This window comes from Fringilla coelebs (assembly GCF_963513975.1).
Source record: "Fringilla coelebs genome assembly, chromosome: 9".
Taxonomy (NCBI): domain Eukaryota; kingdom Metazoa; phylum Chordata; class Aves; order Passeriformes; family Fringillidae; genus Fringilla; species Fringilla coelebs.
In genome coordinates, this window is record NC_140067.1 from 24,256,145 (window position 1) to 24,273,180 (window position 17,036).

The 17,036-nt window shown below is 48.5% G+C and overlaps 1 protein-coding gene across 1 annotated transcript in view; it reads left to right on the plus strand.

Moving 5' to 3' along the window:
* The window catches only part of LOC311157145 (uncharacterized protein C1orf21), a 103,588-nt gene extending 89,617 nt beyond the window's left edge, over positions 1-13,971 (plus strand). Inside the window, exons 4-6 of the mRNA XM_084211571.1 lie at positions 1,980-2,056; positions 5,744-5,804; positions 13,059-13,971. Coding sequence (XP_084067697.1) covers positions 1,980-2,056; positions 5,744-5,804; positions 13,059-13,097 — 177 coding nt within the window. The 3' untranslated portion in view covers positions 13,098-13,971. The remainder of the gene's footprint in view (positions 1-1,979; positions 2,057-5,743; positions 5,805-13,058) is intronic.
* Positions 13,972-17,036: the final 3,065 nt, after the last annotated feature.

Genomic DNA, 17,036 nt, shown 5'->3' on the forward strand with positions numbered 1-17,036 from the left:
CCTTCCTGTCCCATGGAGAAGATCTGAGGATGAATGCTCAGGAGGCTGGGCTTTAGCTGATTTAAGGCTTTGTTGTCTTCTCCATGAGACCCATCCCTCTCTTTTTGTTCTGCTCTGACACCCGTGTGAGTCAGACATGAGCTCATGGGTTGTGTGTCTGTGTACACACGTGTTCATCACACACAACATGTACATGTCACACCCTCCTAGCACTGTTGAGACTGGAAGATGCTTTGAAAAAAGTGATTTTGTTTTTTGTTCTGCTGCTCTGGCCTGATATCACAGGATCCTGAGCAGGCAGTGGCTGGTGGGGTGTAGCAAACACAGACACCCTTGTTAAGGCTTGGAAGAAGGGCTTGTTTCTCTCTCACTGCTATTTTCATGCAAGGCACTGTTCCCTGGTTAGGAGGATTAGAAGATATGCATTAAACAGTGTTAAATATGCTGAGGCAGTTGATGTTTACAGCCCTTGTAGAATTATTCATTAAAATATTAACTGCTAGACAGCCTCCTTTTTTTTTTTTTTTTTAAATCAGTGATTTAGTAGCCCTTTCCAAAATCTTGTGTGATTCAGACATTCAAAGACTAAATATGGCTAAATAAAACCACCAAAATTACCCACAAAAACACTAATTCTTGGGTTTATGTTTCTTAAATTGCCATGGGTGTGATGTGCCTAAGGAATACAGAGGGATTTGTAGAGCGGGTGAGCTCTAAGATTTGACTCAGACCTCTCCCATCTGCACCAGCAGCTTTCCCTAACACACAGCACTGGGAAGATCTGGAAGGGGCTGTATCCCTCTGAAGGATTTTGGAGATAATAGATACGTGTTTGCCCTAAGTTTTGGGTTACAGAAGCTCATGACATGATGAAGAGGTCTTACCAAGCAGTGCTGGCTCTCAACTCTCCCCTCCCAGGCCTTTTTAAGATGTTTTTAATGCTTCTGGTCCTCTGCGAAGGACAGGGTTGTGTTCTTGTCTACAAACACAGACTGGTTTGTCTTGGAAGGAACCTCAAAGCCCATCCAGTCCCACCCCCTACCATGGGCAAGGACACCTCCCACCATCCCAGGGTGCTCCCAGCCCCATCCAGCCTGGCCTGGGACACTTCCAGGGATCCAGGGGCAGCCACAGCTTCTCTGAGCCTGCCCACCCTCACAGGGAACAATTCCATCCCAATATCCCATCTAACCCTGCCCTCTGGCAGTGGGAAGCCATTTCCCCTTGTCTTTTCCCTCCATCCCTTGTCCCACGTCCATCTCCAGCTCTCCTGGCCCCTTCAGGCACTGGAAGGGGCTGTAAGGTCTCCCTGGAGCCTTCTCTTCTCCAGGTGAACGCTCGCAGCTCTCCCAGCCTGGTTCCAGAGCAGAGGGGCTCCCGCCCTTGACACATCTCTGTGGCCTCTCTGGACTCTCTCCAGCAGCCCCACATCCTTATTTTTGGGATCTTCAGAGCCGATTTGCTTCCTTGGGCCCCTTGTGCCCAGTTTTGTGGCTGAGCAGTTGCTGCTCTTCCCCAGCACATCTGACACATGCTTCCTCCTGCAGACATTCCTTGATGCTGATGTTTCCCCACTCTGCTCTGAGCCAGCCTGGGGGTGCTGGGTGACTCTGGGACTGCCTTCCCAGTGCTTTGCCTTGTTCTGGGGGAGGTGGTGCCTGGTGCTGGTACTGATTTATATGAGCACCCCCCATTTTCCATGGACTGCTGGAGAGTTACCGGCAAGCATGGAGTTCAATCCCTGGATTTCATCCACTGACCCAGAGGCAATTCCACATGCCACTGAGCCCAGGGCATTTAAAAATTGCCCACCTGGGGTCATTTCATCTCATGTGTTACCTTTAATTTCATTTTTGCTGAGCTTTTCTCATTCAGTTGAGCCTGGACCCAGCCAAGTGTGACGCCCTGATGACAAATGCCTGTCACCTTTGTGTGCTTCATAAATACTGATGCTGTTGTGTGCTCTTTGTGTGTTTCAGGAAAAAAGTGCCAGTTCAAATTCAAGACTTAAATCTAATAAAGAGATCCCAGGATTAGTACATCAACCCAGAGCAAAGTAAGTTCAATTTTTGTTGTTTAAATCATAATACAAATAAACACAAACAGTGTCTGTGAGGTTCACAATTACTGCCTAGGCAAAGACAAAATGACCCAGCAGCCCTAAAGTCATGCTGAGTTGAGTACTAGAGGTAAGATCACCTGTGTCCCAAGACTGGGAAGCATCCATTCCTTTGCACAGCAAAGATGCAGGACTTGAAAAAAGGTGAGATGCATCCTACTGTACCAAACAGAAGACCCCATGCTATTTCTCAGCTTTCTATACAACTTACATAGAACAAACTTCTCTACATCCACTAGTGTTCCTAAATACAGCTGGGTCAGCCCCAGGGAGGTTTTTGCTAGCTCCTGGTTTAGATTAGCAGCTGTTCTGCCTGGGACTGGGAATGGTCAGGTTGTTAAAATGAACTTGTTCTGTAGCTGCTTGGTTGGCAGTTCTGTGCCCATGCTCTGCCTGGGGTCAGTCAGTGTTACGTGAAATATTTGCCTCTTGTGGCAGAGCTGGTTATTGATAGTAATAACTCATTTATTTTCTAACTCAGTGTTACATTTTAATCACTAATTGACTGAGGAATAACTGATTACACAGAGCCACATATTGGGTTCATGAAGAACAAGCGATAAAGGTTTGTGATTTGGGTTTTGGAAATGCTGTTCCTTGTGCCCTGCCCTCAGGGCACGTACTAACCTAAACTTGCTGTCTCTCAGGTGCCTTGAACACAATTTCAAGTCTGGAAACTTCAGTTATTTCCTAATCAGCTGACAGTGTAATTCAGCCTTTTTTCAAAGGGAAAAGCCAACTGCTTTGGATGCAATTGCAAAGAAATTCATGGTAGGGAGGTGGAGGTAGAAGCACTCTTCAGCAAAGCTGTGCTTCATTATTGTGGCTCAGTCCTTCCCAGCAGGGTCAGAGATATATTTAAGATGTTCTAACATGAGGTTAATTACTCTGGCATAAAAAAGGGCTGTTCTTTCATTGGGTCATCTTTTGGTACACCCACAGCAGAGGAATTGCATGGGGCCATGGCTTCCGTTCTTTCATAAAGCTCTAATTTGAAAAGTCCCTACAGAAATCAGAACTGACCAAAAAGCCTGTTTTTTACATTGCATTGACAGAGATAAATATTTCTGTCACAGACCTGCAAAATTAAGGAGACTTCCCAGAGAGGTGTAGGATGTCACATAAGGTTGTTGGGTAGATCCTCCAGTGTTTGCCCAGGGCTCTGCTGTTTGCCCAACCTACCACAGCATTTCTGTTTATAAAGTGGCCACGTGTTTGAGTTGCTAATTGCCAAGTCAGCAAACAGCTACTATAATGTACAATTTTTTTTTCTTTTCTTAAGGTTTATCATCTAAAAACCATGACAATTCTGACTGCAGGGTGGGGTGGCATTGGGTGGAAAAGATCAACTGGAAGAGCAGAAATTAATAGGTAGCTCATTAGATGCATCTTATGGTACTGTTCTGGTACAATGGATGTTACTTCTTAAAAAAACACGGACTAAGTGCCAAATTATAAATTCTTTTACAATATTTTGATGTCAGCGGAAAAATAAGATTGTGAGGGCTCTTTCCCCTGCAGTAGGATTTCAATTTTTCCATCCAGAGCCCTGGACTCTAAAACCAGGGGATGTAGGGAGTCAGCAGTAGCTTTATGGGGGTCTTTGGCAGAGGGAGAAGGGTTGGTCCTTCCTCTTTACACCCAGCCCTGGTGCCTGCCACACCTTCAGGGCTTCCCCCTGCCCTCTGCTCTGACCTCACAGGCACTTGCTCTGTCTGTTCATCACCAAACTCACCCCCCTGACACCTTGAATGATCAAACACACCCACCAAGTACCCTGGGACAGGTTCATAACTCAGGGAGTGACAACAGCCTGAAGCACCAAATGAAAGTGGTTATTTCAGACCACTTTTACCCTGCCAAATCACAGACTCTCAGAATGGTTTGGGTTGGCACATGAAAAATCAGCTAACCCAACCTCCCTTCCATGGGCAGGGACACCTTCCACTAGACCAGATCTGTAGGATTATCCTGTGGGAATCCATTTCAGGGATATGACTAGACAATACTCTTTTTTTTTTCCCCTGCCTTCTTTTAGTTCTCGTACAAATGATGGTTGGGGTGAGTCACTACAGTATTATCTCATTTTATTAGAAACTGGATTTATGATGTTGTAAAGGCAAGACTATTTTTCAAGCACTTGCCTACTCAGGAAGGGCTGCACTGCCCTAAAATCCCTTTGCAAGGCACCTGAATATGCAGGTGATGGGGTCAGCTGTCCCAAAAAAAGCATCTCTTCCCCATCTGAGGAGGAGGTGGGAACCTGAGGAACAGTCAGACAGCTGGGGACAGGAACTCCCTCAACCACTGAAAGGTGAATTGTTCCTGCTCCTGAATCACCAGCTTTAGGTTTTAATGCCATTTCTGAGCCCTCCTCGTGTGAACTGAGCTCCATTTATGTCCCACATAAGCAGATCTTTGTATACGTTCAGCCCATGGCAGGGAGGGCTCAATGCTGAGCTTTGTGGGGAAGGGCAGCCCGTTGTTGGGCACTTAGGGAGAGCATTAACTCATTACAGCTGAAAGGATCACTCTGAGGAAGAGGGGATGGCTGGGAATTCAGCAAGCTGAGCCAGCTTTCTGTGCTGGGGAAAATCTCCAAGAGCTGTGTGTCCTTCTGACCGTTTGGCATCACTGTCACCGCTGGCTCCGGTCCCCCTCCTCCCCTTTCTGCATCTTTTTGTGCTGCACATGGAGTCCCTGGCACGGTTCCCCAGCTGCCTGGGAGCCCAGTGCTCCTCCCTGCTGCTGGTCCAGAGGATGCTCCAGCCTCCCCTTCTTGGAGGGGTGTTACTCCTTCAGGAGGGAGGCTCTCACCGTCCCCTAGCATAAATAAACACCCCAAAAAACCGTAAACACCTGCCCCATAAATAAACACCTGCCATCCATCCTCATCCTTTCTGTGTTTCTTTTGCTTGCAAGTTCCCCACAGGGAAGGACCTGTGGTCTTGTGTGACCATCAGCATTTTATAGAAAATGAAAAAAGAGTGTTTTCCAGCCCTCTTTACTAATGCAAAATCTTGTCACTGAGCCTCTTGGTGCTGAAGAATTGGTTGAAGTGGAGGGTCTGGAGCACCAGGAGTGGCTGAGAGAGCTGGAAAAAGGGGCTCAGCCTGGAGAAAAGGAGGCTCAGGGGGAACCTTGTGGCTCTGCACAGCTCCTGACAGGAGGGGACAGCAGTTGTCAGTCTCTTCTCCCCCAGTACAAGCGGCAGGACAAGAGGACAGAGTCTTTAACCTCACATTGTGGGTGTCTCATTCTGTGGTGGTGAGATTGGCAGTCCTGGAAAACCTCCTGTCCTGACAGAGAGAGGGCTCTCACTCTCCCTCTCAGAGTGGTACTGTGCTATCAGCCTGGAAAAGGGAGCAGTCTTCTCTGGATGCATGTGGATCCCAGATACCACCCCACGTGTTGCACATGTACACAGAACTAAATGCAGTAATTTTTCATGGGCAAACAAAAAACAGGGGGAAAAAAGATGAAAAATTGACATTGTAAGTGAAAGCATAAAGTGATTTATTTTTCACCGTGGTGGAAGCTGACAGCTGGGCCCCCCAACAACCCTGGGCTGTTCTATAATGGAGGAAGTCCTGTTGGTATTGATACTGTTCCTTTGCCTTCCAGCATGCACATCTCTGAAAGCCAACAAGAATTCTTCAGAATGCTTGATGAAAAAATTGAAAAGGTAAGGCACAGTAATGTGAGCATCCAGTGTCCCTCAGGGGTGGGCACAGCTGCGTGGGGAGGACAGTGACCTGCCTGCTGCAGCTCTCTGTGTCCTCCATGATTTGGAGGGGTCTGGCCCAAGATTTCCCTTCCAGCTCCTTGGTTACATAGCTCAAGTGCAGGGAAGACCAGGGAGGGGAAGAGTTTGCAGGAGGTACTGAGAGAATCCTTTGTTTTGGGGGAATGCCACCAGTCTGGGATTCATGGCAGGCTAACTCAGATGTTCAGGACGTACATGCTGGGTAAAGGTGAAGAGCAAAGGGGGGTTTTACATCATTGCTGATTTGATCTTTCATCTCACTGGGAGACAACTGAAGTATTAATTCTGGGATACCCCAGGAATTCTTGCTGAATCTCCTCGAAATAGCCACTGGCTCCAAGGGGTGGTGTGGCTGTGAGTGTGGGTAACCCTGCCCCAGGGCTGTGCCAGTGAAATAATGGTGCTGGAGATGTTTTGAAGAAGAGGATGAATAATTCTTTGCATATCTCAGCTGTCCTAAGAGCAGCTTTTGTGTGTTTCAGAAAGCTTTTAAATGACACACTTGGCTTCTTTGTGAGACAGCAGTGAAGGAGCTGGAGCACAGCTCATGCTGGGAGTATGAGGGAGGGAGATGGGGGAGCTGATGTTCACACACCAATTTACTCTTTACACTGCCTGTTTGGGAGTTGTGCATCTTGTTTAAATACTTCAAATTAAATATTTTCTTCCTCAGTAGCAGTACACTGAGGAATTATTTTGTTCTGAGTACTGATTCCTAATCAGCAGTACACGGAGTACCAGTTTGTACTCCCAGTTTCAGACTGGATATGAGGAAGCATTCCTTTCTGGAAGGGGCAGTCAGACACTGGAACAGTCTTCCCAGAGAGCTGCTGGATGCCCCAGGCTTGTGGGTGTTTGAGACATTTGGACAATGTCCTTAACAACACGCTGTAATTTCTGCTCAGCCCTGAAGTGCTCAGGCAGTTGATGATTGTAGGTCCTCTCCAACTGAAATACTTCTAGTCTAATCTATTCTTCTGTTCTGTTCTGTTGTCATGTTGGGTTGCAGAGTAGAAGGGAAATTTTTACTTGCATGGCTCTGAACTTTGCCTTTTTTGCCAGCGCTCCTGGTCCTAGGAGTCAGAGTGCTGCAGTGGGTGCATCTTGTGTTTGTCCCAAGCAACACATTTGTTACTTTCCTCTTAAAAAATAAAAATTATGAAAACAAAAGAAGACATAAAAGGGAAAAGTGAGGAGTTCATAGATTCCTGAGAAGAATATTTCTGTACCCAGTATCTCACAGGGGCAAGATTTTATGTAACCTAATGCATTTAAAATGTGAGTTTCTACATATCCATAATACAGCTCTATCTCCTTTGAATAAATGCATTCACCCTATGAATATTCAGATTGCTTTTCCTGGACATCATCACCTTCCAGAATGTTGAGCGCAGAATCTCCAGTAAAATGGATTTTGCAAAGATGTATCTTATCTGCAGACCAGACAATGCCATCAGGCTGTATCTAATTATGAATTTTGGTTAATTTTTGTTCCTGAGGTCAGTGGCAGGGCACTAACACCCTCATTCCCCAGCTGCCACACTGAGGTGCAGCTGACCCTGTCTCCTGCGCTTGGAGCTGTTTGGATCGCCTTTGAGATGCTCCCAGGTGATCTCCAGGGCTAATTTATCTTGGGGATAATTTATCCTGGGGATCAGGAGATTGTCTGTTCAGAGGAAATCCACAGTTTATCTGTCAAAGAGACCAAGCTGCTGACAGCTGATGGGATTGGCAGGAGTTAATGTGCAGCTGAATGTGGGATTTGTGTTCCCTGGGGACCTCCCGTGCCTGAGGAAATAGTCTTCATTAGAAAACTTCTGGGGTTTTTAATTCATCTTTGCTCACAACACATTTTTTTCCTAGGTGTTGTCACAAATGCCAAAAAAGATTGGAAAATATAAGGGGCTTTGTCTGATCCTTCAATAGCGTTTTCAGTCCCTTCTGCAGGGAGATGGAGGACAGCAGTCAAACATGTAGAAGGGTTGTATCAGCTGCAGCTGAAAAGGTCTGTGGACCTGTGGCGGGTGTTGCCTGCGGCTGGTGAGGTCCCAAACCTTGTGGTGTTCCCATGGTTACCAGGGCTGTTGGATTTGTGATGGAGACTCCAGTCAGGAGCAAAACACCCTCAGCTCCACTGAGATCCCCAGGGGTGCTGGCTCACCAGATCCAAGTGCCCAGCAGCAGCTCTGACATGTGAGCATTAGGCAGGAGTGTTGCATGGACCTGGCACAGACATTCTGTGGAGTGAAACTCCTGCAGCCAGAGTGGGAAATGGAGAGAACACGGGCTGTTGTTCTGTCAGCTGCACACAGGAAGTGTTTGTGAGTCCTGGAGATCAAAAAAGCCTTGTTGAAACAGTCTGGAGAGTTTCTCTGGAAGTGCTGCCCCCAGTAGCGCATTCCTGGCTGCCCCTACAAAGCTCCACTGCCTCCTGCAAATGTCACCCGGAGGTAAAAAACAGAATGTCATGAAGCATGGAGCTTCTGTCTACCAAAACTCAGTGTCAAAACACTGTGAGTCGTTCAGAGGGGGACATCTGCTCTGTCTCTGAGTGAGTCTGTCCCTGCTTCAGGAGCTGGAGCTGAACTGGCATGTACAGAGCTGCCTGTGGTGGTGGTAATGCCATTCAAAGGGTTTGCTGGAAGGAGGAAATACTGGGATGAGGGCTGGGGTAGGACTGGCTGAGAATGTGGAAGTCAGCCTCCAATGTAGGCTTAGATATTGGTTCTGCTGGAGTCAGCCCAGTCCTTCCCGAAACGGGAGAATTTGAGGTAAAAATACTCCCAAGACCTGATGAGAAGCCAGAGTGAGAGGTTAGATGGGAGACTGGGAGCAGCTGCAGAGAGCTGAGCAGTGGACAGCACAAGAAGCTGTAGTTACTGTTCTGTGTAGTTAGAATATCCTGAGCTGAGACTCACAGGGACCATGGAGTCCAGCTCACAGGACAAGCCCAAGAATCCCCCCATGGGCCTGAAAGCCTTGTCCAAACACTTTCTGACCCTGGCAGAGCCTGGAGAGGAGAGCAGAGAGGAAGACCAAGGAGCTGTGTGCAGCTCAAGGCCCTGAGTGTTGGCAGAGCAGGCTCAGAAATGTTTCCAACATCTGGCAGCAGCTGCAGCCAGTCCTCCTGGGGCGTCCCACTCACTGAGGTTATTGGCAGTAGAGTCAGGGGCTTTGCTTTGGGAGACAAAAAGCACCTGTGTTCCAGAGTTCAGGGGGAAATGGAACAGAGACAGGCAGTGGGAAGGAGGCAGCTCATCTGCTGTCAGCATTATCATCATTTATTGAAAATTAGCCTGAAATCACAGAAATATATTCCAGTGGAGGATGAGCAACAGGTAATAGCAGCAATTAAGCTCGAGGAGAGCGTTCCCTGGAGTAAATTAGAAAGATGTGGGTCAGGAGTACAAGTGATCTGCTTGACCTGAGAGATGAAGGCAGAAATACACAGAAATATGGCTTTGGAGACCAGAGAAGGAGGCAGAGAGCGACTGAAGAGTCCTCCTAAAGGGAGCTCTGCTGCTGCTGGATAAATCTGACATCTGCTGTGCCCAGCAGAGGAGAAATGGGCTCCACTGGCTGCACCTGGGACTGGGACAATCACTGCACTCCTGTGGTGGGATAAATCTGGTTCTGAGCTATCAGCTCTGATTAAGAAGATAGAAACATGTCTTGGTATCAGGCCATTTGTGTTGGTATTCAGGCAAATAAATGAATGACCAGGGTTCTCTCCTGGGTCAGCTTGGTCTTGAGCACCAGCACATGTGTTGGGGTGGGTGTGCAGGGATTTCTGCACCAGTCCACTCACCTGGGGCCGGTGGGAGGACAGACACCCATCCCGTGGGAAGGGTGGCTGGCAGCAGCTCCCTGCATCCCTGGTTAGTGATGGCAGCAGGGAGTGGGCACAAAGCAGCTCCCTGTGCGGGATGGAGGGAAGGGAGTGCCCTTGGGAGCGGGCTGCCAGCCCCACGCAGCCGGGGCACGGTGATTAGGCTGAAACTCATTAGCAAAGTGGATTGCTCTTAATGACTCCATTGATTTTTTTCCCTAACAAAATGAGAAAGGGACAAAAATTAGCACGGTATGCAGTGATTTAGTGCCGCCTCCCGGCATTCTCTTCCCCCAGCGCTGTAAACAAAACCAGCCTGGTGAAAAGGGTTCCCCTCGAAGGGGCCCCTGTGTCACTGTGTCCCCAGCCCCTCAGCCCACAGGAGAAAGGGCTGATGCTGGCCCTCTCCATCCTCTGCCTCCTCTTCCTCCCCTCCCACCTCTCCCTCCCCTGCATCCCCTCCATCCTCACCCTCCTGTTCCTTCCCCTGCCTGGCCCAGTCCTCGGGCACAGGGGGCCATTGAGCCAGGTTGTTTATTGGCCTGTCACCCACACAATGGGGAAAAGGCCTTTTTCCTGCAAATTTTTGATTTCTCTTTTTATTCCCTAAAAGGGTATCATGAGCATCCCCTGGAGGGGCATCAGGAGGGGAGCACTTTGGAGGTGCAGCAGGGGAGAGATGGGGGATGAGCCCTTCTGGTTTGGGTGCAGGCAGCAGAAAAAGAACATCAGTCTGCTTTTTAATTTACCTTAAACTCACTGACTCATTTAGAAACACTCCTGGTGTTCTGTGGCCATCTACAGAAGCTGACAGTTGTATTCTGAAACTGCAGAGGTGGGAGATGGGATTCCTCAGGGATTAGCTGGACTTGGAGGCACATACTACAGCTCTCATCTTCCTCAACATAGTTCATTTACACTTTCAATCATTCAAACTTCTCAGAAATCACAGGATTGGAAGGGACCCACAATAATAATTGAGTCCAACTTTTAGGTGAATGGCCCATGCAGGTTGACCCCACAACTTACTTAGTCCATGGGTGGCCCATACCTTCCTGTTAGTAGCCACCTGCTCTGTGCCTCTGGCCCCTCTGGATGCAGGAGCCTGCCCCCCCAGCCAGAATTTGACTGCCAGTCATGGAACCATGGAGTCAGAGAGTGGTTTGGGTTGGAAGGGACCTTTAAAGGCCTCCTGGTCCAAGGGACATTTCCACTGGAGCAGTGTGGTTTCTGCCAGCTCTGAGCTGACCGTTTCCCATCAGGTGTTCCCAGGCCCACCAAGATAACTGCCTGTGTCAAGCACAGCAGCCTCTCAGTGATCAAGGGATCCAGCATCTGGCAGACATCCTCTGAAACAGCCCACAGGCCAAAAATAGACATTTTAAAGTATTTCACTGGGTTGTGGCTGGCTCTGCCAGCAGGGAGTGGCAGCCCCTCCCAAGCAGCACCAAGGGCACAAGCCTTGTCTTGGATTTCTGGTGCAGTGGGGAGGGCTGTGACAACAGGGCACTTTATTCCTTCTCTGATCTTCCTGAGCAGTGCTGACCTTGTTGTTATGACAAAAATGCATTTGGGGAGTAACATTTATACCAAAGCTCTGTTGGGCACTGCTGGGACTCACCAGAGTCTGGGCATCACCTGAGCTGGCCGGGCCACCAGAAGGGGTGTGATGTGTCCCAGCAGAGTGCAGGTGGAAGTGACATGTCTGGAAGGACCAGCCCAGCTCCTGGTGGCCTTCAGGCCTTGCTGGGAGGTGGTGTGTCTGTGCCATGGCTAGGGCTGGCTCAGCACGTTGGTTTGGGGCAGTTCTTGGTGTCCATTTGAGAACTGATGCACTTGGCAGCCAGGGAGCACACCCAGAAGCAGGAGAGCAGCAGGAGGAGTAGGAGGGGGAAATGCAGGATGGCTTTTCCTCTGTCAGATTTGGGTCTGCTCCAGGCTTTAAGAGTAGTGATGGCCACCAGTGGGGAGTGCTGGGCCATGGGGCTCCTCTTGAGTAAAGGGATGTCCTGGAGATGCCCTGAGCTCAGCCCTCAGTCACTGCTGCCTTTCACAGCTCTGAAGTATTTTGGACAATGCCTTCACCACCACCACCAGCTCAGTCTCCTGGATTTGTCCAAATGTGGTCCCTGGCCTGAAGAAAACCAACAGATTTGAGCTTCACTGCAAAGAATTTCAGTGTTCCTTCCTTTTGAGTTACAGCTTTTAGTTCAAAAACTGTAATTTTTTTCCCCTTCTTTCTTGGTCAGTGATAGCTGAGTTGGAATTTGGGCTGCTGAGTCTCTTGGGGATTATTTTAATGTACTTAGAAAACCCTTCTGCTCTCAGTGCTGGGCCACTGGGAGTTGTCAGAGCCCTGCACATTTCCTGGGTCTGGGCTCCAGCAGAGCCAGCTCTGCAGTCCCACCATTGGCACTGGGACTGCAGAGACCTTTTGGAGCCTTTGTTGCAGCTGTGTGTCCCAAATCAACTGATCACTTCTACAAAACATCTCCCCAGGTTTTTTTTTGTCTTTCTGGCTCTCCTTCTCCCGGTGCTCAGGTGATCCACCCAGCACTCAGGAACAACGGGAAATAGTCCAGAGGTGGAGATTTTGGGTCTTGCCCTTGAGGCACTTGTTTGATGCAAGATCCCCTGGGTGGCTTGTGCTGAGCAGCTCAGCCCAGCTGGTTTTGTGCAGGGCAGCAAGGACAGGGGCTCCCACAGGTCCTTTCCTGCTGCTCTGCAGGACTGGGTAGGGAGGGATGGGATGTGCCTTCTCCAGGCCGTCCCAAGGGGAATACCCAGAGAGATGCTGCTCCACACCTGTGTTTGGGATGGGACAGAAGGCATTACATGACTGGCCTGATAAGAAATCCATGTTTTGTGAAGCTGAGGCTGAATCCCCTGTAGTACAAGCTTCATTTCAATACGAATGGCATCTTTTGCTCTGGGGTTAAACTTCTGCTGGGGTTATCAGATGAGGGATTCTTGTTCACAGCAGCTGCCTTGTGCTGCTCATAGGATTATATGCTTTGTTGCTTTTGCCTCGGAGATTATCCTTTCACAACAAATCTCAGGGCTGTGTCCATCAAGGTGGGTCTTTACATAAAGCTGGTTTGTAAATCAGTTTGTTGGAGCCCCCCCGGAATTCACTATATGGGGGATGGTGTTTATGAGATTAATAGTGACAGAAAGGGAAGTGTCTTCTGTCCTGGTTTCCTGCAAATTCCCTGTGTCTGAGGTTTCTACCCAGCTCTGAATTTAAACCCCCCAGGTTCAGAGAACTGCTCTCAGTAAGTGTTGCCTGGATTTATTCCTGTGTGCTTCTCTAAGTACCAACTGCCTGGCCTTTGTCCCTGCAGGGTCGTGACTACTGTTCAGAGGAGGAGGATGTCACATAGTGCCAGCTCTGCCCTCGCCCCAGGAGCACCTCCAGTGTATATAGATCCAACCCAGCCTTCTGGAAACAACCTTTGGGACGTCTGCTCGAGTGAACAGCACTCCATAACAGAAGAAGACCATTTCCACATTATATGCTCCATTCAGTTACAGTGTTTCCTAATGAACACATGAGGAATATTGCTAAGAACTCGTAAGGAACTGTTTTTGTTGCTGCTAGTTAAAACTTGTTGCAACTTCTCACTTTTTTCTGTGTCCAGATATGCAGCAAATCCTTAAAAGTTAATCCAAAAGACGTTGTTGATTTTATTGAGGCTTCTGGCCTGTTTTCTATCAGATGAGGTAGTGTTATACCAAGCTTCCATAAGTGAACATCCAAGCATCTAAGAAACACCCCTGAGCTGTGTGTCCGTCCGTGTTGGGGCCAGAGTGCTTGTTAGTGCTGGTGATTCCAAGCTTTGGAGATGGGATGTTTTTGCCATGGCAGGCCTTGTTTCTCAGCTGAGAAGAAGCTGAGAAACTATTATCCATTAAAAGCATGTTATCACTGAAATACTGGAAGTGATACAGGAGCAGGAACTTGTATTTTAAGAGGAAAAAAAGTTTCATTTAAAAGGTATCTTAATCAAGGACTAAGCTTGCAGTATTGGCTTTGCTGAGCACGAATGGGAGTGTGATCACAATCATTTTGAATCTCTTTTTTTCTAAGAAAATAAACATTTTACTGTTTTTATGTATTCTTGTCTTTTACCATTCCTACAACACGAAGTTTTAAGAGTCTGGGGACAAGGAAGACCAAGCCTCTCCTCTGCCTTGATGTGTCCCGTGGATCTGATCTCTTAAAGCAGCTCTGTGCCAACTGGGGGGATGTGTTGTGTGTCCTGTAGAGTTTATTTTTCCATATTAAATGGAGAGGATATTACCTTCTCAAAAGCAGATGTAATATTTTTAACAAATGCTGTCATGAGTTAAAAAAAAAAAGAAAAAAAATACAGCTTTTGTATTTATTATTTCAAAGAAGATTGTTACCTGTGCTGATATTTCTTCCAGCTTTGATGCCATATGGGGGCAGGGTTTGCACTGCACCCAGTGGAGAAGCTTTGTCAGTGTAGTTTGCTGTCATTGTGTTGATTTCATTTGTGGGTTGGGTGTGGACCAGACTGAGGGTGCATTAACTAACAGCATCCCCTAGGATGTGGCTGACACTTGAGTGGGGCACTCAGCCCAAATATTGGCCATTTCTCACTGGGCTTTCTGAAAATCAGATCCCTCTAAAGGATCTAAGGCCCTCAAAGATCACCTATGACCTCTGCAAATCTCTAAGTTACTGCTGAATTTCTTGACTAAAGGGGTTTCCCTGAATGTTGGCTCTAAGCAGGGCTGGACAGTCCACATCAGAAGATTTAATTCCCCACCAGTACTGTGCTGTACCTGGAATATCTCCAGAAACCCCCAGCTCCCTCTGCTGCCATCCCTGCACTGGATTTACCTTTGTGAGCAGTGGGGACACTGAAGGGCTGGCTGTGAGCCCATCCAGCAGCAGCAGCTGTGAGGCTGCAAATCAACCTGTTCCTAAAGGCAGGAGCTCTTTCTGAGCTCTGCAGGCTCCCCAGGCCCCTGGCCACCTCAGGCTGAGCCCAGTGGCACAGCATTTGCTGTGTTCCAGGATTCAGACAACCCAAAGCTTCAGCAGCTTCTCCTATAAAAGCTCAGTGTCAGGGTCCTCTATGGCACATTCAGCTGTATCCTGTTAATGGCCAAAAACCACCAGCCAGCTCTGATTTCCCTAAATCCTTGCTCATTGGAGCAGCTGCATTTGCCAGGCAGCCCCTCCCAAGTATCCTGACCCCTTGGAGACAAAGTTTCTCTGCCTCCCTCCCATCCCACGGCTGTTCCTGGGGCTGTGGCATCTCTCAGTGCTACGGAGCTGTTGGGTTTTGGGATGAATTCTTCAAGGTGATGTCTCTCTCCTCCTGGATATGATTTTTTTCCATAATTTATGCCAGCTCTTGAGCAGGTGACTGCGCTTGGGAGAGTTGAGAGACTCTGCATTTCAATTATTTAAAACACTTTAATTAATAAAGAGTCCTGGGGCTTGGTCCCACAAACCCTTCTCTGCAAAGCACTTTGGAAAGCTTTCACAGCAGTGCAGGAGTGATGGGGTTGGCTCTGTTGTGTTGGAACATTTCCTTATCCAGGTGCTGAACATCTTGTGTGTAAATGTCCCACACAAACACTGTGTTAGACACGTTGTGGCCTTTCTTTCAGCCACTTCTTAGTTTTAATAGTTCTTTTATTTAACATTTTCCTGGCTGCTGCTGCTGCCACTGGAGACCTGCGCTTCGGTGGACGTTTTGTGGGAGAGGAGAAGCAATTCCCACCTTCCCTGTGCTCGGATCCCAACCAGCAGCAGGTGCTTTAGACTTCTGGATGAGTTAAAGCCTCCCTGCTGGACCTGTAGATGGCAATATTTGGGAAGGCTGTGGTGCACAGGGGTGGGCAGGGGGTTTGGAATTCTTCCACCTTTGCAAAATCTCCTGGGATTCTGGGATTCTTCCACCTTTGCAAAACCCTGGCAGGTTTTGTTAGAAGTCTAAATATATGTGGCAGCTGAAGGTCTGTAATAATACAAGCAGATTACTCTGCCTGAAAATCGTGTCTCCTTGGAGCTCCACCTCCCCATTGCTTTGCTCTGCTCAAATACATTCAGCAGTGTGGAGCAGAGGAGGCTGGGAAGAGAAGGAGAACTTGCTCCTATCTGCTATGCTGTGCTTGGCTGTAAATGGGATTTCAAGGTTCCTCTCAAAATGCCAGGGAAGTGATTTGAGGCCCCAGCTTCTCTTCAGGAGGCTGATGCAGTATTTCCTGAGCTCCACATTGTATTCTCAGATCTTGGAGAAAATGGTGCTGAAGGGGTTTTGCAATCAACCTTCTTCCCTTGAAGTGCTTTCTGCTTTGTCCAGAGCCCTTGGAGTGGTGCTGGTTTTCCTCCTTGGAGCCTGCCCCAAGCATTGGGAGGGGAACTGAGGAGCTGCTGCCCACCCCAGGCCCAGCCTTGGGCTCTGTTGTATCTCTTGCTTAATTACTGGGAGTTCCACTTCACCTGTGCCCCCTCCCAGCCCCTTCCACCCCCAAATTAACATTGATTTCTTCCCTTGCATTCAGTCAGAGGTTTGGTTCTTTTGAATTAGGTCTCCCAGCAGAGGCACTTCTGTGTCCTCCCCTGCCCCAAGCCCTTTGTGGCCACGGATGGGCCACCAGCTCCAGGCTGGCTCAGTGCACCTCTCCCTGCCCTGTAAACAGCAGGAGCAGCAGGGCTTCAACAATCCCAGGATTTTTTGCAGTGTGCCTCTTTCCTGGTGTAAGAACACCCAGGCTGATGACTGGCCCCAGAGTACAGCAGGATTTAAACTCTGGATGATGAGATGGGAGCAAAGGGATCCATGAAGCACCAGGGAGTCGTGTTTGAACTCCGAAGACATCGCTGTCATCGCATGAGAATGGGCCTGGAGAGAAATATTCTGTTCCCAGCTATTTTGGTTTTACCAGGTCTGTAAAACAGTAATTTCCTGTCACTTCCATTTGGAGTCAGCAATGACTCAACTCCAGATCAGCCTGGCTGACACACCAGACCTTCAGGATAGGAGAGGCTGGCGAGGTGTGTGTCTGTCAAGGAGCAGATGTCAGATGGGCTTTGCACAAAAAGGATGGTTTCCAGTTCCACCATGGTGCTGGGACACTGGCACAGGGTGCCCAGAGAAGCTGTGGCTGCCCCTGGATCCCTGGAAGTGTCCAAGGCCAGGCAGGACAGGGCTTGGAGCAACCTGGGCTAGTGGAAGGTGCCCATGGCAGGAGGGAACCTTGTTCCAGGTTGCCCATGGAACAAAATGATTTTTAAGGTCCTTTCCAGCCCGAACCATTCTGGGATTCCATGGTTATAG